Consider the following 24860-nt stretch of genomic DNA (forward strand, 5'->3'; position numbering starts at 1 on the left):
TATCACGAAGCTCACAGAGGGAAAATTCTTAGGAACCCACCTTGATAGTAGACTCAAATTTCAAACACCGTAAGCATACTATCGAAGATATGGTACTATGTTCCACAGTCAGCCCTCCTGGCCCTATATCACTCACTTATTTACCCCTATCTCACCTATGGAATTTGTGCATGGGGCTCAACAACAATAAATCATCTCAGACCATTAATTACCCAACAAAAGGCTGCAGTCAGAATGATAACAAATTCCCACTACAGGCAGCACACTCCACCAATTTTCAAAACTCTGAACCTACTCACCATACAAAACATCCATACTTATTATTGTACCTACTACATACATAGAACACTTAACTCGGATATAAACCCTCCCCTCAAACGTCTCCTTACCAACCTCAACAGAACACATGACCATAACACAAGGCACAGATCACTCTATGATGTTCTTCGTGTCCATCTCACACTATACAAGAACTCAATGCACATAAAAGGCCCAAAAATCTGGAATTCATTACCTGTGAATATAAAAGAAACACTGTCTGGTTTTAAATTCAAGTCTCTTCTTAAAAATCACTCACCCACAACTAAATAAATACTGAATAACTGTATCTCATAAATGTTTTACCTGTGACCCTATCAAACTTTGTTTTTTTTAATTACATTACCTAACAGAATACTCCATTCAATTGAATGCACAGCAACTCTGAAAATGACCATATAACCTGTCTTTGAAATACTCATTTGTGCTTAATTATTATTTGTTCACTATAATTTTTATCACTGAATATATCATTGCTTAGTTAATCTTAAGTTAATTTTAAGCCTGCCCATAATGCTCTGCATACAAGGGGCTTTTGGCATGTTACACTTAACCATTGTATTTCTTTGTACATCTATGTATCATGTCCAAATTAATAATAAACAAATAAATTAATAACTACACAAAACGTAAGGAAAGCACAAGAATTTCTTCCACTGCCAGTGGAGTGGACTGAGCGTTGTTTTGATACATACTGCCGTCTCGTGATGGCGTTTGGAAAATCACTTATAGTATGGAAACATGTTCTGGTGTTTTCCAGCTGTACTGGGAGATCGATCCCCAGACCTCAGTGTGTGAGCTGAGTGCACTAGATATCAAGCTAGGAAAGGAATGCATTTAAAACACTGAAAAACAAATGGTTGTAATTCTTTCCAAATAAAATAAAATAAAATAAAACAGAGGCCACTTGAAGCTTTCCTCAGTGTAACTATAGGTTTAGTCCCAACCAGAAAAACCTATTATAAATGGAGATAAATGGTATAAAATACCAACATGATGGAAAAATAAACACAAATACAATGGACCCCCGCCTTACGATGGCATCGCGTTATGTTAAATTCGCCATACGATACATTTTAACGCAAAAATTTTGCCTCGCCTCATGCTAAAAAACTCGCCTTACGTGATTCGTCCAGGACGTGTCCCACGTGTGGCCTCAGTGCCAGTGCTTACAAGCCAGTCAGTGCGGTCGCATCTACGCATACATTCGGTACATTTCACTTTATCCCAGTGTTTTTAGTGCTTGTAACTGCAAAATAATTCACCATGGACCCCAAGAAAGCTTCTTGTGCCATCCCTGTGGTAAAAAGGGTGAGAGTTAGTATGGAATTGAAAAAAGAGATTAAGGAAATGTGTGCAAAGTGGCTTGAAGTGTAAACCTTTATGGATGAAAATCACCCTCACACAGCTATTGCAAGCCATGCTGGTGACTATTATAATGACAATGTTGTGAACCACTTTAGACAAATCATAAAAGAACGAGAGGTACAGAGCTCTATGGACAGATATGTTGTGTGACAGAAGTCCAATGACTCTCAAGCTGGTCCTAGTGGCATTAAAAGAAGAAGAGAAGTAACCCCAGAAAAGGACTTGATACACTCTCCCCTCCTCCCATCCCATCAATCATCACCAGATCTTCAATAAAGGTAAGTGTCATGTATTGTATTCTTAGTAGAGTATTGACTGTGCATGTCTTCTTCAGTTTATGTGTATTAAAATTAATATTTCCTGTGGTAAAAAAAAAAAATTTTCATGCTTTTGGGTGTCTTGCACAAATTAATTTGATTTCTATTATTTCTTATGGGGAAAATTAGTTCGCCTTACGATAATTTTGGCATACGATGAGCTCTCAGAAACAGATTAATATCGTAAGGCGGGGGTCCACTGTACTGGATAATGCGATCCTTTATTGACTACGTTTTGCCCACACAGTGGGTTTCATCAAGTCACAAACAGATCTGTTTGTGACTTGATAAAGCTCAGTGTGGGCATAATGTAGTCAATAAAGGATTGTTTATTTTTCCACCTATTAAAAATATTATGGCAAGTAGAAAAATCCTCCTGTAGGGCTTAAGCTTACAAAAACAATTATAATGAGTTTTGTAATTACAACTTCTGGTTATGTACCTTTATGTACCACATCCAAAGTTGTTGCCAGTCTAAAATAAAAAAAAATTACTTTAGAGTTGGGTGAGCAGCTGGAGGAAGTGTCAGGGATGGAGCACCTTCTACACCAGGTCTCTCTTAGGAGGAGCTTTGGAAACATTGCCAGGTTAGTCCCTCCCCCCCTTCTCTCTCTCTCTCTCTCTCTCTCTCTCTCTCCTTTTCCTTTGTTGTCTCTCTCTTATTTTTTTATTTATTTATTTTATGTCTTTGCAAACAGTACATTGAGATTTTATATTTATAGTAGTAGGTTGCAATGCAAAGAGAGCCTTTATTATGCCTAGGCATTATGGGCGAACTTAACATTATTGGCTTACAGACTACTTAACACTAAGGATTTTATCATAGTTGTACAGTAGGACAGTAATTATTTCATAGTTGAACATTGACCTTTACCCCTCCTGTTCTCTATCTGACTCTTCCTCCTCTTTCTCTGGCTCTCTCTCTTTTCTTAGCAAGATGCTATTCATCCATGCAAGGAAGTAAAGTTTCCTGCTCTGTAAGCCATATCAGTTTACATATTGTAATAAACTTCTGACAGTTTGAAATTATGTTGCATCATATTATATCTCTATTATAATAAGATCAAATTAAAAATACAGGTATAAACATTTTAAATGCTTAACTACTGTAACTAATTTGTATGGCTCATAAGAAATAAAAAACTAATTATATTTTAATTTAATTGTAATAAGTGTCAGAGAATATTACAGATGGTTATGCAATGCAAATGTAATAGATTCTGCTGGGGAGCAGTAAAAATTATGTCGGATTCTTCCAGGGAAAATGAAGGTGGCCGGAGACCTCACACTGTTAGTGAGACTGATGCAAGCCCAGGTAGCAATGGTATTCCCACTACAAACACTCACCACAGCCAAACTACACTCAGTACACGCAGCCGTAACCAGAGCAACCACAGCAATTACACTGCCACTGAAACCAACAGTTTTTCAACGTTTGTAAGCAATGAGGTGGCCCCTACTCAACTGTACGACAAAGTTTCCATTGCTGACAGCACAACTTCAACATTAAGCAGAGTGACAGCTATAGGTGAAGCTGATCTGGGTGCATACGATTCTCTCAATTTGAATTCTTCCATCGCTAAAGGTCAAATTCTGGTTGAAGAGGAAACTGCTGAGACAGGCAAAGTAAGACTTACTTCTTTACATCAATTACCTTAAGTCTTATGTTAATTTTAGGTGGCTGTGTGTATACAGTTTCTATATATATATATGTATATATTTTTTTTAACAGGTCGGCCGTCTCTGACCGAGGCAGGGTGACCCAAAAAGAAAGAAAATCCCCAAAAAGAAAATACTTTAAGCATCATTCAACACTTTCACCTCACTCACACATAATCACTGTTTTTGGAGAGGTGCTCAGAATGCAACAGTTTAGAAGTATATATGTATAAATATATATACATGTACACTTATATGTATATATATTTTTTTTAACAAGTTGGCCGTCTCCCACCGAGGAAGGGTGACCCAAAAAGAAAGAAAATCCCCAAAAAGAAAATACTCTCATCATCATTCAACACTTTCACCTCACTCACACATAATCACAGTTTTTGCAGAGGTGCTCAGAACACAACAGTTTAGAAGCATATACCTATAAAGATACACAACATATCCCTCCAAACTGCTAATATCCCGGAACCCCTCCTTTAGAGTGCAGGCATTGTACTTCCCATTTCCAGGGCTCAAGTCCAGCTATATAAAAATAACCGGTTTCCCTGAATCCCTTCACTAAATATTACCCTGCTCACACTCCAACAGATCGTCAAGTCCCAAATACCATTCATCTCCATTCACTCCTATCCAACACGCTCATGCACTCCTACTGGAAGTCCAAGCCCCTTGTCCACAAAACCTCCCTTACCCCTTCCTTCCAACCTTTTTGAGGATGACCCCTACCTCGCCTTCCCTCTCCTACAGATTTAAATGCTCTCCTTGTCATTCTACTTTGATCCATTCTCTCTAAATGACCAAACCACCTCAACAACCCCTCTTCAGCCCTCTGACTAATACTTTTATTAACTCCACACCTTCTCCTAATTTCCACACTCTGAATTTTCTGCATAATATTTACACCGCACATTGCCCTTAGACAGCACATCTCCACTGCCTCCAACTGCCTCCTCGCTGCTGCATTCACAACCCAAGCTTCACACCCATATAAGAGTGTTGGTACTACTATACTTTCATACATTCCCTTCTTTGCCTCCATAGATAACGTCTTTTGACTTCATATATACCTCAACGCACCACTCACCTTTTTTCCCTCATCAATTCTATGATTAACCTCATCCTTCATAAATCCATCCGCCGACACATCAACTCCCAAGTATCTGAAAACATTCACTTCTTCCATACTCCTCCTCCCCAATTTGATATCCAATTTTTCTTTATCTAAATCATTTGATACCCTCATCACCTTACTCTTTTCTATGTTCACTTTCAACTTTCTACCTTTACACACACTCCCAAACTCGTCCACTAACCTTTGCAATTTTTCTTTAGAATCTCCCATAAGCACAGTATCATCAGCAAAAAGCAACTGTGTCAATTCCCATTTTGTATTTGATTCCCCATAATTTAATCCCACCCCTCTCTCGAACACCCTAGCATTTACTTCTTTTACAACCCCATCTATAAATATATTAAACAACCATGGTGACATTACACATCCCTGTCTAAGACCTACTTTTACTGGAAAGTAGTCTCCCTCTCTTCTACACATCCTAACCTGAGCCTCACTATCCTCATAAAAACTCTTCACAGCATTTAGTAACTTACCACCTATTACCATATACTCGCAACATCTGCCACATTGCTCCCCTATCCACTCTATCATATGCCTTTTCTAAATCCATAAATACAATAAAAACTTCCCTACCTTTATCTGGAGTTTACCTGGAGTTTACCTGGAGAGAGTTCCGGGGGTCAACATCCCCGCGGCCCGGTCTGTGACCAGACCTCCTGGTGGATCAGAGCCTGATCAACCAGTCTGTTGCTGCTGGCTGCATGCAAACCAACGTATGAGCCACAGCCCGGCTGGTCAGGAACCGACTTTAGGTGCTTGTCCAGTGCCAGCTTGAAGACTGCCAGGGGTCTGTTGGTAATCCCCCTTATATATGCTGGGAGGCAGTTGAACAGTCTCGGGCCCCTGACACTTATTGTATGGTCTCTTAACGTGCTAGTGACACCCCTGCTTTTCATTGGGGGGATGTTGCATCGTCTGCCAAGTCTTTTGCTTTCGTAGTGAGTGATTTTCGTGTGCAAGTTCGGTACTAGTCCCTCTAGGATTTTCCAGGTGTATATAATCATGTATCTTTCCCGCCTGCATTCCAGGGAATACAGGTTTAGGAACCTCAAGCGCTCCCAGTAATTGAGGTGTTTTATCTCCGTTATGCGCGCCGTGAAGGTTCTCTGTACATTTTCTAGGTCAGCAATTTCACCTGCCTTGAAAGGTGCTGTTAGTGTGCAGCAATATTCCAGCCTAGATAGAACAAGTGACCTGAAGAGTGTCATCATGGGCTTGGCTCCCTAGTTTTGAAGGTTCTCATTATCCATCCTGTCATTTTTCTAGCAGATGCGATTGATACAATGTTATGGTCCTTGAAGGTGAGATCCTCCGACATGATCACTCCCAGGTCTTTGACGTTGGTGTTTCGCTCTATTTTGTGGCCAGAATTTGTTTTGTACTCTGATGAAGATTTAATTTCCTCGTGTTTACCATATCTGAGTAATTGAAATTTCTCATCGTTGAACTTCATATTGTTTTCTGCAGCCCACTGAAAGATTTGGTTGATGTCCGCCTGGAGCCTTGCAGTGTCTGCAATGGAAGACACTGTCATGCAGATTCGGGTGTCATCTGGACGTGGTGCTGGAAAACCTCATGCACCAACATGTTAAGGGCACTACCAGAGTGAGAGGGGAGGATGAACCAGCAAGATTGGACCTTGTGTTCACCCTGGGCAGCTCAGACATTAAGGACATCAAGTATGAGAGTCCCCTAGGAGCTAGCGACCACGTGGTTCTGCGCTTTGAATACATAGTAGAGCTGCAAGTGGAGAGAATAACAGGATTTGAATGGGAAAAGCCTGACTATGAAAGAGGGGACTACATAGGGTTGAAGAACTTCCTGCGGGAGGTCCAGTGGGACAGAGAACTGGCAGGAAAGCCAGTAAATGAAATGATGGAATATGTAACAACAAAATGCAAGGAGGCAGTGGAAAGGTTTATTCCCAAGGGCAACAGTAACAACGGGAAGACCAGAACGAGCCCCTGGTTTACCCGACGGTGTAAGGAGGCAAAAACAAAGTGCAATAGAGAATGGAAAAAGTACAGAAGGCAGAGAACACACGAAAATAGGGAGATCAGTCGCAGAGCCAGGAATGAGTATGCACAGGTAAGGAGGGAGGCCCAGCGACAGTTTGAAAATGACATAGCATCGAGAATCAAGACTGACCCGAAACTGTTGTATAGCCACATCAGGAGGAAGACAACAGTCAAAGACCAGGTGATCAGATTAAGGACAGAAGGTGGAGAACTCACAAGAAATGATCAGGAGGTATGTGAGGAGCTGAACAGGAGATTTAAGGAAGTTTTTACAGTAGAGACAGGAAGGGCTGTGGGAAGACAGCACAGAAGGGAACATCAAGAGGGAATATACCAACAGGTGTTGGATGACATACGAACAACTGAGGAGGAGGTGAAGAAGCTCCTAAGTGACCTTGACACCTCAAAGGCGATGGAACCGGACAACATCTCCCCATGGGTCCTTAGAGAAGGAGCAGAGATGCTGTGTGTGCCTCTAACCACAATCTTCAACACATCCCTTGAAACTGGGCAACTACCTGAGAAATGGAAGACAGCTAATGTAGTCCCCATATTTAAGAAAGGAAACAGAAACGAGGCGCTAAACTGCAGACCTGTGTCTCTGACATGTATTGTGTGCAAAGTCATGGAGAAGATTATCAGGAGGAGAGTGGTCGAACACCTGGAAAGGAACAAGATTATAAATGAAAACCAGCATGGGTTCATGGAAGGCAAATCTTGTATCACAAACCTCCTGGAGTTTTATGACAAGGTAACAGAAGACATGAGAGAGAGGGGTGGGTAGATTGCGTTTTCCTAGACTGCAGGAAGGCCTTTGACACAGTTCCCCACAAGAGATTAGTGCAGAAGCTGGAGGATCAGGTGCATGTAACAGGGAGGGCACTGCAATGGATCAGGGAATACCTGACAGGGAGGCAGCAACAAGTCATGGTACGTGAAGAGGTATCACAGTGGGCGCCTGTGATGAGCGGGGTCCCACAGGGGTCAGTTCTAGGACCAGTGCTATTTTTGATATATGTGAACGATATGATGGAAGGAATAGACTCTGAAGTGTCCCTATTCATAGATGATGTGAAGTTGATGAGAAGAATTAAATCGGATGAGGATGAGGCAGGACTGCAAAGAGACCTGGACAGGCTGGACATGTGGTCCAGTAACTGGGTTCTCGAATTCAATCCAGCCAAATGCAAAGTCATGAAGATTGGGGAGGGGCAAAGAAGACCGCAGACAGAGTATAGGCTAGGTGGACAAAGACTACAGACCTCACTCAGGGAGAAAGACCTTGGGGTGACCATAACACCGAGCACATCACCGGAGGCACACATCAACCAAATAACTGCTGCAGCATACGGGCGCCTGGCAAACCTGAGAATAGCGTTCCGATACCTTAATAAGGAATCGTTCAAGACACTGTACACTGTGTATGTTAGGCCCATACTGGAGTATGCAGCACCAGTCTGGAACCCACACCTGGTCAAGCACGTCAAGAAGTTAGAGAAAGTACAAAGGTATGAGGAAAGGTTGGGGGAGATCGGACTGACGACACTGGAGGACAGAAGGGTCAGGGGAGACATGATAACGACATACAAGATACTGCGGGGAATAGACAAGGTGGACAGAGATAGGATGTTCCAGAGAGGGTACACAGAAACAAGGGGTCACAACTGGAAGCTGAAGACTCAGACGAGTCACAGGGACGTTAGGAAGTATTTCTTCAGTCATAGAGTTGTCAGGAAGTGGAATAGCCTAGCAAGTGAAGTAGTGGAGGCAGGAACCATACATAGTTTTAAGAAGAGGTATGATACAGCTCAGGAAGCAGAGAGAGAGAGGACCTAGTAGCGATCAGTGAAGAGGCGGGGCCAGGAGCTGAGTCTCGACCCCTGCAACCACAATTAGGTGAGTACAGGAGCTTGGACTCGACCCCTGTAATCTCAACTAGGTGAGTGCACACATACACACACACACACACACACACACACACACACACACACACACACACACACACACACACACACATGCACACATGTGGTAATGCTTTATTTACAGCTAGCAAAGTCAGGGTATTTCTCCAGAATGGTCTGTAATATACCACTGTGGATAAAATACTTAGCCATTTCTTGAACACTTCTGAGTGAGTTTTCTAAATTCATTAATTTTATCGTACTCCAGTACATAATGACTCAGGGTGTGACAATAGTCCATCTGGCAAAGTTTACATTTCGTTTGGTCTACATCTGGTGGTGGTGATTTAACCTGCCAAAGATACTTGTAACCCAGCCGGAGCCGGGCGGTAGTGACATCCAAGAGTCTGCTTATTTTGTTGGATGCACCATAGACATGTGGCTCCTCCTGCATGATAGAATGATGATAGATGGACTCACTGGTGTCAGTCTCCCTGAGCCTTAAGTCCATAAAATTCAGTTGAAGTTCTTTTCGTATTATTGTTCTCAAACTACTACCTGACAAGCCAAGATTGTAATCTACTCCCTCTTTGAAAGCATACAGCTTAACCAATTTATCAGTTCTATCATGCATCTGAAGACCAATGTGAGATGGAATCCACAGCATTTGCACTCTGACTCCACTGTCCACAATCCTACCATACCTATGTCTGGCTTCTGACATAAGCATGCCACAATTTATGCTTTAATGAGTTGAGAGCATTTATGGATGACAGAGAATCAGTTACAATTAAACTGTCAATCTTTGATACATAGATGCATTTCAGTGCAAGGAGTATGGCAAACAGTTCTGTCTGAAGGGTAGAGGCCCAATTATTGATGCATGCTCCAATTTCTTTAAGAGAGCCATCACTTTGTACGACAGCAACAGCACTACCAGCTGCACCAGTGGATTGGTGAACAGAACCATCAGCGTAAATAATTTGCGAGAGTGTGTGCTGTGTGACTAAGTTATCAGTACAGCTTAAGGCCTCATGTTTGGCTTCAAGGCGAAGTTTTGGTTGTGATTTAAGAAGTAGTTTGGGGGGAAATGGAGGAATGGTAGTTTGGAATGGGGTAATATTCCATGGAGCGGAGAAGTGCCGCTGTTGAATTGTGAGTTCATTACCTTTGTAAATTGTGAGTTCATTACCTCTGTAACTTGCTCAGCTATCAAAACTTTGGAGTCCAGTCCCTGGACCAATTATGTACCTCTGTAATCTTTTGACTACCGCCCACAGGATGGGTATGGGGTGCATAATAAACATATTAAACTAACTAACTGCCTTACTTGACATAGATCATGTATCTGATTCATGCGGAGGTCGTTTCCAGTTTTTTCGATCCATCTGGAGGCGTGTTCACCAGTGCTGAGGAAAGTTTGGAGGGCTTCTGTGCAGGGGTTTGAATGAGCTTGCCTGAGCATATTAACCCCAATTAGGATATTTCTTTCAGTAACACGATCTCTGATGCTTGGAATATCAAGTTCTTTTTGCATATTTAAAATTTTGGCAGTACGAGGGCATCCTAAAATGATCCTCATTGCTTCGTTCTGCAGTTTTTCCAGCCCTCCAAGCTTCCAGTCAGACACAAGAGCAAGTAGTGGCGCAGCATAATCAACCAATGATCTAATATAAGCAAGATACATAATTTTCACAATTTTAACATTAGACCATACCTGGGGTGAAGCCCTGCCACAACTCTAAGTGCTCTTAGTCTTTCTTTGTATTGGCGACAAAGTCTTGTTACAACAGGTCCAAGTAGTGGAACCTCAAAGCCTAGATACCTGTATCTGCTTACATATTCTAGAAGAGACCCATCATGCAATTGGATCTGACGAACTGTGCCTCTCTGTCGAGGAGGACGCCTATTGAGTATCTTTATTTTATCAGTAGAGATTATCAACCCCAGGTCCTGACACGAGGCTAGTACATGATTAAGAATGTTTTGGGTGTTGGAGAATCTGGTGGTGTGAATCATTATATCATCAGCAAAACTAATCACATAATGATGGGGCTGACTAGGCATAGCATTAAGTAATGTATTAATTAGAATATTGAACAGTGTGGGACTGAGCACACCTCCCTGTGGGGTTCCTAATTCAAAGTCTTTAGTTACACTTCTATGTCCCTGGAACAACACAGACGATTTTCTGTTGGAGAGGTAGCCTTTAATCCAGCGGAGAAACCATCCTCCAACATCCATTCTGGCAAGTTCACTAATGATTACATGTCGGTTGGCTACATTGAAAGCAGATTTAAGGTCAAGGAAGGTAGTGTATGAGCTGTCAGTGTGCAGAGTGAGAAAGGTGGCTATGCAATGATGCACGCTCCTTCCATGCATGAAACCATGTAACCGGGGAGACAAAAATTGTTTGATTCTGTACCTGAGACGATTAAGAATCATTCTCTCAAATGTTTTACACAAGCAGCTAGTAAGAGATATTGGGCGAAATGCATTTTGTTGATTGGGCTTAGGAATTGGAATGATGAGGCTGTTGGTCCAAGATTGAGGGAGCTCCCCAGTTACATAGCTCATGTTATATAATTCAAGTAATGGATTACCTGGTACTCGACACAGCAATCTGAGTATGTTGTAAGTAATACCATCCTCACCAGGCGACGTGGAGTTTCCCTTAGTGCTGCATCAAGTTCATAATTAGTGAAAGGAATGTTGTAATCATCTGCCTTGCTGAGCATAAAGCAAACAAGTCTCTCCCTTGCATCATATTTGTCATTTAATTTTGCCTGTGTGGTACTGGGAAGATTGTCATAGCTAGATGTAGCAGCCCAAGCACTGACTAACTCATTCGCCCTATGCAAGGGATGAGGGTGCGCGATCTGCCCAGTTCTGTTACCCTTAATTCTATTTATGTCCCTCCATGCCCTGCTAAGTGGGGTGTGAGCATTAAGACCGTTGACAAATTTTTCCCAGTCTGTTTGCCGCAGCTCTGTCATACGCTCTCTTGCAGCAGCAAGGGCAGTTTGGAAGAGCCTCCGCATTCCAGGGGTACGATGTTTTCTATAGGCTAGGCCTAGTCTGCGAGCAGTACGTTTCAGTGTACGAAGTTTAGAATCATCGTAATAAGTATGGTTTTTGAAGGAGGTATGATTATTATGGAAGTTTGTTGGATTTAGAGTACCAAGAGGTTTCAGTGGCGGCTCTAAGTAGTTCTGAATACTGCTCACAAGGTCATTGTTAAAGGTCTCTACAAAGGAACACTCATAGGAATTATACCAGTCAGTCACATGTGCAACAAAGTCATCATGCTGATCAGTGGGAACATTAAAACGTTTCCGTTTGAATATCCCACCAGGAAGGATAGTATTACCAATATCTAGTGAGGTTAGCCTAGGGAAATGATCAGACGCTATATCTGTTACAATGGAAGACTCACAGCTGGCAGAAGAAATGTTGAAGCCCAGGCACAGATCAAGGATGCCTCCATAGATATGTGTGGGTTCAAGGTCACCTACAATTTGGACATTATCATGACTGTTTAAGAGTGACAACAGTTGATTGCCATTACGATTACCAAACTGTGAGTTTCCAATGCTTTTGTGTCTCGCATTGTAGTCGCCAATAATAAGAGTAGGCTCAGAATGAGCACAAGTTGGGAGCTCCAAGTAATTAAACTTATCAGCAGGAGCATACAAGTTAAATATGTTGAGAGCAGAGTTCCCTATATAAATCATAACACCGTGATATTGTAGCCCCTCTGTTTTCTTATGTGCAAGAAGTTGATGGGAAAGTGATTTTTTAATATATAGAACACAAGAGTTAGTAGATTTGAGGTTATATGCAACAAATGATGGTAATTTAGGGGGTTGGGATTTTTCAGGGACTCTGCACTCTTGTAGACACACAACATCAATGGGTTCGGTGGTTACTTTATGATGAAGGTCAGGAAGTCTTTTTCTAAGTGATGCAATATTCCAGCTTAATATAGAAAGTTTATACGAGTTTTGATCCATTATAGTAGTCCTGGGATCATCTTGAGTTTCTCAGCATAATGAAAAAATTGTTCATATAAATAGCAGACCTTATCAATGTCAACAGTGCTACCCTTGTCCAAGAGTTTTATAAGTGCACTTCCAGTTGTAAGGCCTCGTGGGAGTCTTCGTATACCCAGAGCACGACGCTGTTTATGTGTGAATGTATGATAGGTGACACCACCACTCACATTCCCTCCTCCACTAACATTACACGCAACACCAGCCATTAATAACTTCACAACAGCAGTAACAAACATTGACTGGCACACCGAGCTAGAAATCTATACAGATATTGACGAATGTTTTAATAATTTTCTAAAAAAGACCCAATACCTCTATAACAAGCACTGCCCTAAAAAAACTAAACAGATGACAGCTAAGAGACCGAACAGTCCCTGGCTAACACCCAGCATTCTCAAATCCATAAATACAAAACACCGATATGAAAAACAGTACAGAATGGGTCACATAACCAGAGACCAAACAAAACGTTACTCGTCAATCCTAACCAGCCTGATAAGAAGGGCAAAAAAACTGTATTATGAGAAAAGATTATCCAACTTACGAGGTGATATAAAAAAGGACCTGGAAGACCATATCAGAAATTCTGGGAACAAAAAAGATATCACGAAATAGCGAAATAAAATTAGCAAAATCAGATGAACCCCAACTCCCACCAACAGAAACAGCAAACAGACTCAATGATTTCTTCTCCACTATAGGACAAAACCTTGCCAATAAAATCCCAAGCTCAGATACCCCACCAAATGACTACCTCACTGGCAACTACCCGAACACACCGTTCCTAGCTCCGACTAACCCATGCGAAGTCTCCCTTATTATCAACGCACTAAAAAACAAGGCAGGAGATTTAAATACCTTACCACCCTTTATATACAAAAAAGTGTCACAAGTACTATCACCAATCATTGCAACACTCTTTAACAAATCCATTGAATCCTCCACCTTCCCTACAGCTCTCAAAATAGCAAGGGTCACCCCGATCCATAAAGGAGGAGACCAAACAGAGTTGAATAACTATAGGCCAATATCCAATTTACACCCTCTCTCAAAAATCTTCGAAAAATTAATTCATAAACGAATCTACTCCTACCTCATCTCCCAAAACATTCTCAACCCCTGCCAATTTGGATTCAGGCCTAATAAAAATACTAATGACGCTATTATACACATGCTAGAACATATATACACTGCAATAGAGAAAAAAGAAGTCCCACTGGGGATCTTCATTGACTTACGTAAAGCTTTTGATACAGTTGACCATGACTTGCTCCACGTAAAATTGTCACACTATGGTATTAGAGGGCACTCCCTCAACTACCTAAAGTCATACCTCAGCAACAGAAGCCAATATGTGTACGCAAATGGGGCAAGCTCTTTTGCTCAACCAATTACAGTTGGTGTCCCACAGGGAAGTGTCCTTGGCCCTCTTCTCTTTCTCCTATACATAAATGACCTACCAAATGCTTCGCAATTACTCAAACCCACACTTTTTGCAGATGACACTACATACGTCTTCTCTCACCCGAGCCCAGTCACGCTAGCCAATACTGTAAACACCGAATTACAGAAAATATCTACCTGGATGAGGACTAACAAACTTACACTAAACATTGACAAAACCTACTTCATTCAGTTTGGTAACAGAGCTACAGATGTACCTCTTAACATAACAATAAACAGATCACCTATCACAAAGCTAACAGAGGGAAAATTCTTAGGAATCCACCTTGATAATAGACTCAAATTTCATACACATATACAACAAATTTCTAAGAAAATTTCCAAGACTGTAGGCATACTATCGAAGATACGGTACTATGTTCCACAGTCAGCCCTCCTGGCCCTTTATCACTCTCTTATTTACCCCTATCTCACCTATGGAATTTGTGCATGGGGCTCAACAACAATTAACCATCTCAGACCACTAATTACCCAACAAAAGGCTGCAGTTAGAATGATAACAAATTCTCACTACAGGCAGCACACTCCACCAATATTCAAAACACTCAACCTACTCACCATACAAAACATCCATACTTATTACTGCACCTATTACATACATAGAACACTTAACTCTGATATTAACCCTCCCCTCAAACATCTCCTTGCCAACCTCAACAGAACACATGACCATAACACAAGGCACAGATCACTCTTTGATGTTCCTCGTGTCCATCTCATGCTATGCAAAAACTCAATGCACATAAAAGGCCCTAAAATCTGGAATTCATTACCTGTAAATATAAAAGAAACACTACCTGTTTATAAATTCAAGTCTCTTCTCAAAGATCACTTACTCACTCAAAACCAAATAAATACTGAATAACTGAACCTTATAAATTGTATATCCTATATGTTACTCACAATTATATCACACAAATGTTAAACCTAGGACCCAATCTAACTTTGTTATTTTTTAAATACACTACTAACAGAATACTCCATTCGACTGAATGTACAGCAATGCATGCAACCATATGACCTGTCTTTGTAATACTCATTTGTGCTTTATAGTTATCTGTTTACAATAATGTTTTATCACTGATTTCATCATTGCTTAGTTAATCTTAAGTTAATTTTAAGCCAGCCCGTAATGCTATGCATATAAGTGGCTTTGGCATGCTGCTCTTACCTGTATTTTTTTGTACCTCTGTATGTATGCTAAAATTACTAAAAAAATTACTAACACTACAACTGTCATCACCAACGCCACTACCAACATTGTACTCATTACATTTATCAACAGTATTGTATTCAACATTAATGTCTATGTGGTTAACCTCATCACACTCTGCACCACCACTTATATTACGCTCATCACTATTACTAACATTATAGACACTACCGCTCTCATCACCCTCTTCACCACCACTTTTATTACGCTCATCACTATTACTAACATTATAGACACCACTGCTCTCATCACACTCTTCACCACCACTTATATTACGCTCATCACTATTACTAACATTATAGACACCATTGCCCTCATCACACTCTTCACCACCACTTATATTACGGTCATCACTATTACTAACATCATAGACACCATTGCCTTTATTATGATGCTCACTATAGTTATCAACACAAGTATTATATTCGTCATTACTGTAATTAAGAACACCACCTCCAACTTGTTCAGCAGCCTTATACTTGCTTTCACAAATTGTGACAATCTTGTTATTGGTACACTCTACACATCTTTCCTTGTGTTGTTCAAGTTGTTGTTTCAGGAGAAATTGTTGTGTTTCCAGTACTTTTATGCGCGACATCAGGTTGTATACCACAGGAGCAAGACTTGGAACATCTGGAGACGTGAAGTCCCGGTCAGCTGAGCTCGTTGGCTGACTGTCAGCTGACTCAGCTAGGCTGGTATTGACAGCCGACGTGATGGAGGTCTGTTGACGTGCTCCCCAGGTGAGGTGCTCAACCCCATTGTCTGAGGGCAGGCATGAGCCAGTATTCAGACCCGAGGTACCTGGTAGTCCTGGGGGGTCATAATGAGGGGGACAGGGTGAAGTGCGGTTGGCTGCGATGCGATCAGCCCTCACACTGCAGTCAGCATGAGCTGGTGTGACTCCTGAGGTCTTACAATTGATACATTGTTTAGCAGCAGTCTGTTGCTGCTTGATCATATCGTAACACCGTTCAGAAGGATGAGCATTGGCACACACTGCACACCAGTGTGACTTAAATGGGCATTTCCTGGCAATGTGGCGCCAGTGTTGACACTTATAACATCGACGTTGAGGAGGTCTGTACAATGCAATGTTATAGCGTCTGTTGAGGGCTGCACGGGAGTGAATATAGCGTGGCAGAGTCCCCTGGCCAGTCCACTCAGCTAATATCAGACCGTTGGAAAGTCGACAAGGGCTTGCAACTTGCTCTGACGCCAAATATTGAGGATTCAAGTGCTTGTTGACATTGTAGATGACAATAAGCACTTTAGGTGCCCTTGGTGGGGCAGCTCGGAGTTTGATGTTGGCATTTTCGCGAGTGAGAAGTTTGTCTATAAATGCTGAATCATTAGGCACAAAGACGTAGTTATCCTCATTGTGGACAAACTTGATCATTTTCTCATCATTGTTTACACTAGCTTTGAAAAACCAGTTACACTTGGTCTCTTGATCAGTGTTGTTAAGGAAATCTAACCTGACAGCTTTGGGAGGGTGTGCGCCCACTGTATTGCTTTCAGCAAGTTTTCTCTGGAAGCTTCGTTCTTTTTTCCGAGCCTGTTTACTAAAATATGTTTCAAATCTGTCTTCACCATCATCTACGTCAACACCATCAGCTATACTCATAGCTGACAGGAGTTTCACACTTGTGATGGGCTAAAGGATACCGGTGAATAGAAGGGACAAGGAAGGGATATTCACCTCGCTAGACACAGGCAATATGGGTGTAGTGGCTTGCGGGTCACAGTGCGATTTTCAAGGTCATTCACGGGGCCACAGTCGTCTCGAGAGTTATCAGTATTGCACTACTCGTTAATTACTCCAAACCCGCAGCACTTAACACAGCTAGCACACGTGTCTAGGAATGACAGACAAATTTTCACACTGTGGATGAACAAATCAGCACAAACTTACTATGTTTATAGATGAACCTCTGGCTTGTTACAGTTAAAAAGCCGTCTCCAAAGGAGTTACCAGGTACTGCAATGCTCGTTAATTTGTTCTTAACCACTCTTATTGTGTTCCAACTATGCAGCATTCCTCCCAGAAACACTCAGTGCATAGAAGAATAACAGGTCATCTTCCTCAGTTAGAGATATAACACATTTTGTACAAGTGGCACAGTCTGATTCATCTGGCAGGCCTCAGGTCTGGATAACCAACTCACACAGGATGGGAGATTTGTCCGTATTTCTCAGGTAGGCAGAGGTGACTAGCTGTGCGGAACTCAAATATTTGAGTACCAGTGGAGCAGCAAAATACACCTCTACACTGCATGTTGATAGAGGCGAACGGCTGAGTTTAAAGGCGGAGAGTTTGGGGATACAAGAGAACAGCAGGGGTAACTGAGCATGCACATTCGCCTCTCTTCACATAGTCAATATGGGCGAAAGTCTCAGGCAGGTGAAGCAGTGCCTCGCTCAAGGTCACTGACTGGGGCAGACTTCTCAAGAGTTACCAAACACTGCAATACTCGTACAAATAGTTCTTCACTCCAAACTTGCAGAGCTTCTAGCACACGTGTCTTGGAATGAAAGACAAATTTTCAGTGTGTGCACACCTGCGTTACCAACTCACGTAGGACTGCACACTCGTCGTTATTCCCCAGGTTGGTAAAGGGATGAGTTGTGCGCATTTTCAGAGGCACGAGTAGCAGTGGACTAGCAAAATTCACCTCTACACTCTATGTTGATAGAGGCAAAAGGCTGAGGTAAAATGAAATGCAGAGGGGGAGCAGAGGCCTGTGAGGGCCTTTTCAAAACGGAAAACTATTTCCAGTTTCACTAGGTATATCCCTAGTCACAACTCGCACATAAGAGTTCTCACAACACTGAAGCTGTCTTCCAACAGTATGAGTTTTAATGATGGCTTATCAGTCGAGAGAAATGGGTAGGCCTGCAAATTAGTAGGTCCAGATCCCCCCAGCACACGTCTACTCCCCTCAACCACTCAGCCGAGACTGCAATGCAAAGAGAGCCTCTATTATGCCTTGGCATTATGGGCCAACTTAACATTATTGGCTTACATTCTACTTAATACTAAGAAGTAGTATATCATAGTTGTACAGCAGGAAAGTAATTATTTCATAGTTGTACAGTATAATATTAATTATAAATGAATCAAAATTTGTATAATACAAAGATATACGTATTTATATTCTAAAATGGTTTTGTGAAAAACAATGATTCAATTATATTCCTGTCAACAATGGATAAAAGGTTCAGTGCGATTGTTTCAGTTATGATGTGGGAGTACATAGGTGAGTAAATGTATACTGAGTATTTAGCATTTAGTCTAGGGTGATTAAGTAGCTTTTGAGAAGAGTCTTAAATTGATTTTCAGACTGGGTTACTTTAATATCTTCTGGTAATGAATTCCATATTTTGGAGCCCTTTATGTGCATAGAGTTTTTACACAGTGTGATATGGACATGAGGTATATCAAAAAGAGATCTGTGTCTTGTGTTGTGGTCATGTGTCCTGTTTATGTTGGTGAGGAAAAGTTTGAGTGGGAGTTTTATATTTGTGTGTATTGTTCTGTGTATGTAGTAGGCACATAAATAAGTATGGATGTTCTTAATGGTAAGCAGATTCAGACTTGAAAATTGGTGGAGTATGCTGGCGGGAGTGGGAATTTGTTATTCTTACTGCTGCCTTTTGCTGGGTTATTAGGGGTTTTAGGTGATTGGATGTTGTTGATCCCCATGCACAAATTCCATATGTAAGATAAGGGTATATGAGTGAATGGTACAGTGCGAGGAGAGCTGATTGTGGAACGTAGTACCTTATCTTTGATAGTATGCCTACAGTCTTGGAGATTTTCTTGGTGATTTGTTGTATGTGTGTCCGGAACTTAAGGCTACTGTCAAGGTAGATACCTAGGAATTTTCCCTCTGTCAGTCTTGTGACTGATGATCCATTTAGTGTAACGTTAATTGGATCATTTGCAGCTTTGTTTCCAAACTGAATGAAATAGGTTTTATCAGTGTTCAAGGTAAGTTTGTTAGTCATCATCCAGGCAGATATTTTCTGTAATTCAGCACTGACTGTGTTTGCTAGTATGACTGCGTTTGGGTGGGAAAATACATATGTAGTGTTGTCTGCAAATAATATGGGTTTGAGTAGCTGTGATGCATTCGGTAGATCATTGATGTAGATCAGAAAGAGAAGTGGTCCAAGAACGCTTCCTTGTGGGACTCCTACTGTGATTGGTTGGGTGGAGGAGTTTACATCATTTGCATACATATATTGAGCTCTGTTACTAAGGTATGATTTTAGGTAGTTGAGGGAGTGGCCTCTGATACCATAGTGCATTAATTTGGAGTACAGTAGTTCATGGTCGACTGTATTGAAAGCTTTACGTAAATCAATGAAAATGCCCATCGGGACTTCTTTCTTTTCAAGTGCAGTATATATTAGTTCTAGCATGTGTATGATGGTGTCATTTGTGCTTTTATTATTTCTGAATCCAAACTGACAAGGGTTTAATATGTTGTGTGAAATGAGGTAGGAATAGATCCGTCTATGAATTAATTTTTCAAAGATTTTAGAGAGCAGTGGTAAGTTAGATAGTGGTCTATAGTTAGTCAAGTCAGCTTGGTCACCTCCTTTGTGGATTGGAGTGACCCTCGCTATTTTGAGGATTGTTGGGAAGGTAGATGATTCAGTGGATTTGTTAAAGAGCATTGCAATAATTGGTGATGTTATGGGGCTATAGGACCCAACATGTATTTATAAGTAACAGTTACTATAATAATACCTAATTATATTGAATTGATGGGGACTTTGCTCTAAATGTCTGAAGGACTGATCAACCTTATGACTGAGAGGCAGCTGGGTCAAACCTATTTTTCTCAATATAATAGGTTATACTATAGACACACAAACACACAATTTAAATAAGTAGTTTATAAGTTGTATTTCTTTTTGTAAAAGTAAAATTAAGAGGTGGTAGAATTGTGGTAACTGGAGAATTGTGCTTGGCAACAGTCTTTTGTTTTGGTGGGAGGAGCTTAGGTAGGCTTCTCTCTCTCTCCCTCTCACTGACTCTCTCTCTCTGTGGCTGACCTTCAACCTGGCAGGATCTCTGGGTCCTTCTTCTATCTTTTGGGGCATTATGTGTGCTCCAGAGGTGAGTTTTTATAATTTAAGTTGTGGCCACCATACCCAGGGTGACTAAAGTGTGTCAAAACACTGGTTAGCCCAGAGTTATGTCAGGAAGAGTGAAGGACAAGAGTTGTTGCAACACACCATGTGGAGCACAGGCATGGAGTGTGTAGATTTTGTTTTGAAAATGGAGGCTGTGATTGTATATTCTGTACATATCTATTGAGAATACAGTTATATTTTTATAGTAGTAGTTTACATAACCTGTGAAGAGGGCTGGTGAAAGGGTATCAGAGACACTCAAGATGATCAGCCATGATGTAAGTATTACCCCTAGACAAATAAGGCCATTAAGTAAAAGCTACCCCACACTAGAACATGTAGTGAGAACCTTACCATCCAAGAAATAAGGGAAACCAACGTAACAGGTGACAATACTTGAGAAGCTTTTTTGTACATAAAAGCAGGCAAGTTGTTTGTTAGATTTTTTTCTATGGTGGAGAAGAAAACATTAAGTCTGCTGTTTCGGTTGGAGTGAGTAGGGGTTCATCTGATTTTGTTAGTTTGATTGCTTTGTTTTTGGATAACTTTTTAGTTCCAAGAATTTCAGATAGAGTTTTCCATTTGTTCCCTAGGCTTTCTTAACCAATTTATCTCCAAATTTTCTTATTCTCAGCAAAATTTGTTGACAGCACCTCACCCACTATATATATTTATCACTAATATTATTATTATGCAGATCTCTAGGCATGTCTACCTGATATATGGACGAGCCATGGGCCTACTCTTCGTTGTTATGTCCTTCATCTTTGTGGCTCTATCACAGGTAAGAATTATATCCTTTTGCATATTTTTCTAATTATATAGAGTGAGATAAAAAAAATTAAGAAATCCTAGGGAACGAATGGATTTGTCAGTTAAAAACAGAGTAAGGGAGTTAGTAGATGGGGAGGTGAAGGCATTGGGTAGATGGCAGGAATATTTTGAGGAACTTTTAAATGTCTATGAAGAAAGGGAGGCGGTCATTTCATGCACTGGCCAGGGAGGTATAACATCTTTTAGGAGTGAACAAGAGCAGGATGTGAGTGTGGGGGAGGTGCATGAGGCATTACGTAGAATGAAAGGGGGTAAAGCAACAGGAACTGACGGAATCATGACAGAAATGTTAAAAGCAGGGGGCAATATAGTGTTGCAGTGGTTGGTATTTTTGTTTAATAAATGTATGGAAGAGGGGAAGGTACCTAGGGATTGGGAGAGAGCATGTATAGTTCCTTTATATAAAGGGAAGGGGGACAAAAGAGATTGTAAAAATTATAGGGGAATAAGTTAGCAGGTTGGTAGACAGCAACCACCCAGGGAGGTACTACCGTCCTGCCAAGTGAGTGTAAAACGAAAGCCTGTAATTGTTTTACATGATGGTAGGATTGCTGGTGTCTTTTGTCTGTCTCATAAATATGCAAGATTATAGGTACTACCGTCTTGCTACTTCTACTTACACTTAGGTCACACTATACATACATGTACATGTTTATTTATACATGCTCATCTGAGGTTTCTTTGATTTTATCTTAATAGTTCTTGTTCTTATTATTTTTCCTTTTATATCCATGGGGAAGTGGAATAAGAATCTTTCCTCCGTAAGCCATGCGTGTTGTAAAAGTCAACTAAAATTCTGGGAACAATGGGCTAGTAACCCCTTTTCCTGTAATAATTACTAAAATGAATAAGAAGAAAATTGTCAAAGTGGGATGTCTGAATGTGTGTGGATATTGTGTGAATGATAAGAAAGAGATGATTGTGGATGTTATGAATGAGAAGAAGCTGGATGTCCTGGCTTTAAGTGAAACAAAGCTGAAGGGGATGGAAGAGTTTCAGTGGAGAGGAATAAATGGGATTAGGTCAGGGGTTGCAAATAGAGTTAGAGCTAAAGAAGGAGTAGCAATAATGTTGAAGGATAAGCTATGGCAGGAAAAGAGGGACTATAAATATACTAATTCAAGGATTATGTGGAATAAAATAAAGGTTGGATGTGAAAAGTGGGTTATAGTGAGTGTATATGCACCTGGAGAAGAGAGAAGTGTAGAGGAGAGAGAAAGATTTTGGGAAATGTTGAGTGAATACGTGGGGAGTTTTGAACCAAGTGTGAGAGTACTTGTGGTTGGGGATTTCAATGCTGAAGTGGGTAAAAATGCTGTGGAGGGAGTAATAGGTAAATTTAGGGTGCCAGGGGTAAATGAAAATGGAGAGCCTTTAATTGAGCTATGTGTAGAAAGAGGTTTGGTAATAAGTAATACATATTTTATGAAGAAGAGGATAAATAAATATACAAGGTATGATATAGCACATAATGAAAGTATGTTAGATTATGTATTGGTGGATAAAAGGTTGATGGGTAGGCTCTAGGATGTACATGTTGATAGAGGGGCAACTGATACATTGGATCACTATTTAGTTGTAGCTACAGTTAGAGTAAGAGGTAGATGGGACAAGAGGAAAATGGCAACAACAAGTAAGAGGGTGGTGAAAGTGTATAAACTAAGGGAGGAGAAGTTCGGTGAGATATAAGCAACTATTGGCAGAAAGGTGGGCTGGTACAAGTATGAGTAGTGGGGGGCTTGAAGAGGGTTGGAATAGTTTTAAAAAATGCAGTGTTAGAATGTGGGGCAGAAGTTTGTGGTTATAGGAGGGTGGGTGCAGGAGGAAAGAGGAGTGATTGGTATAATGATGAAGTAAAGGGTGTGATAAAAGAGAAAAAGGTAACTTATGAGAGATTTTTACAAAGCAGAAGTGTTATAAGAAGAGTAGAGCATATGGAGAGCAAAAGAAAGGTTGAGAGAGTGCAAAAGGAGAGCAGATGATAGAGTGGGAGAGGCACTGTCAAGAAATTTTAATAAAAATAAGAAAAAATTTGGAGTGAAATAAACAACTTTAGAAATCCTAGGGAACAAATGGATTTGTCAGTTAAAAACAGAGTAGGGGAGTTAGTAGATGGGGAGATGGAGGTATTGGGTAGATGGCAAGAATATTTTGAGGAACTTTTAAATGTCGACTAAGAAAGGGAGGCGGTAATTTCATGCACTGGCCAGGGAGGTATACCATCTTTTAGGAGTGAACAAGAGCAGGATATGAGTGCGGGGAAGGTGCATGAAGCATTACCCTCTCTCTAAAATCTTTGAAAATTTAATTCATAAGTGAATCTATTCCTACCTCATCTCCCACAACATACTCAACCCCTACCAGTTTTGGTTCAGGCCTAATAAAAATATGAATGATGCTATTATACACATGCTAGAACAAATATACACTGCACTCGAGAAAAAATAAGTCCCATTGGGGATCTTCATTGATTTACGTAAAGCTTTTGATACAGTTGACCATGATTTGCTGCACATAAAATTGTCTCTCTATGGTATAAGAGGGCACTCCCTCAACTACCTGAAGTTGTACCTTAGCAACAGAAGACAATTGTGTACACAAATGGAGCAAACTCTTCCACACAGCCAATTACAGTTGGTGTCCCACAGGAAAGTGTCCTTGGCCCTCTTCTCTTTCTCATTTACATAAACGACCTACCAAATGCAACACAACTATTCAAACCCACACTATTTGCAGATGACACTACATTCGTCTTCTCTCACCCAAGCCCAGTCATGCTAGCCAATACTGTAAATACCAAATTACAGAAAATATCTACCTGGATGATGATTAACAAACTTACTCTCAATATTGACAAAACTTCATATATTTTGGAAACAGAACCACAGATGTCCCTCTTAACATAATGATAAATGGATCACCTATCACAAAGCTCACAGAGGGAAAATTCTTAGGAATCCACCTTGATAATAGACTCAAATTTCAAACACATATACAACACATTTCCAAGAAAATCTCCAAGACTGTAGGCATACTATCGAAGATACGGTACTATGTTCCACAGTCAGCCCTCCTGGCCCTATATCACTCACTCATTTACCCCTATCTCACCTATGTGCATGGGGCTCAACAACAATAAACCATCTCAGACCATTAATTACCCAACAAAAGGCTGCAGTCAGAATGATAACAGATTCCCACTACAGGCAACACACTCCACCAATATTCAAAACTCTAAAGTTACTCACCACATAAAACATCCATACTTATTATTGTACCTACTACATACATAGAACACTTTACTCAGATATAAATCCTCCCCTCAAACTTCTCCTTACCATCCTCAACAAAACACATGACCATAACACAAGGCACAGATCATTCTTTGATGTTCCTCGTGTCCATCTCGCACTATGTA

At 40.8% G+C, this 24860-nt stretch overlaps 1 protein-coding gene across 7 annotated transcripts in view; it reads left to right on the forward strand.

Moving 5' to 3' along the window:
* The window catches only part of LOC128685730 (ATP-binding cassette sub-family C member 3-like), a 406756-nt gene that overhangs the window by 193423 nt on the left and 188473 nt on the right, over positions 1-24860 (forward strand). For 6 of the 7 annotated variants that reach the window (XR_011392357.1, XM_070087955.1, XM_070087953.1 and 3 more), the window contains exons 19-21: positions 2503-2590; positions 3263-3629; positions 21306-21392. Coding sequence is in view for 6 of the 7 variants with exons in the window: in XM_070087955.1 (XP_069944056.1) it covers positions 2503-2590; positions 3263-3629; positions 21306-21392 (542 nt within the window). In the remaining variant the exon portion in view is untranslated. The remainder of the gene's footprint in view (positions 1-2502; positions 2591-3262; positions 3630-21305; positions 21393-24860) is intronic. The other variant, XM_070087954.1, reaches the window with a different exon arrangement.

Source organism: Cherax quadricarinatus, chromosome 23, assembly GCF_038502225.1.
Source record: "Cherax quadricarinatus isolate ZL_2023a chromosome 23, ASM3850222v1, whole genome shotgun sequence".
Taxonomy (NCBI): Eukaryota; Metazoa; Arthropoda; class Malacostraca; order Decapoda; family Parastacidae; genus Cherax; species Cherax quadricarinatus.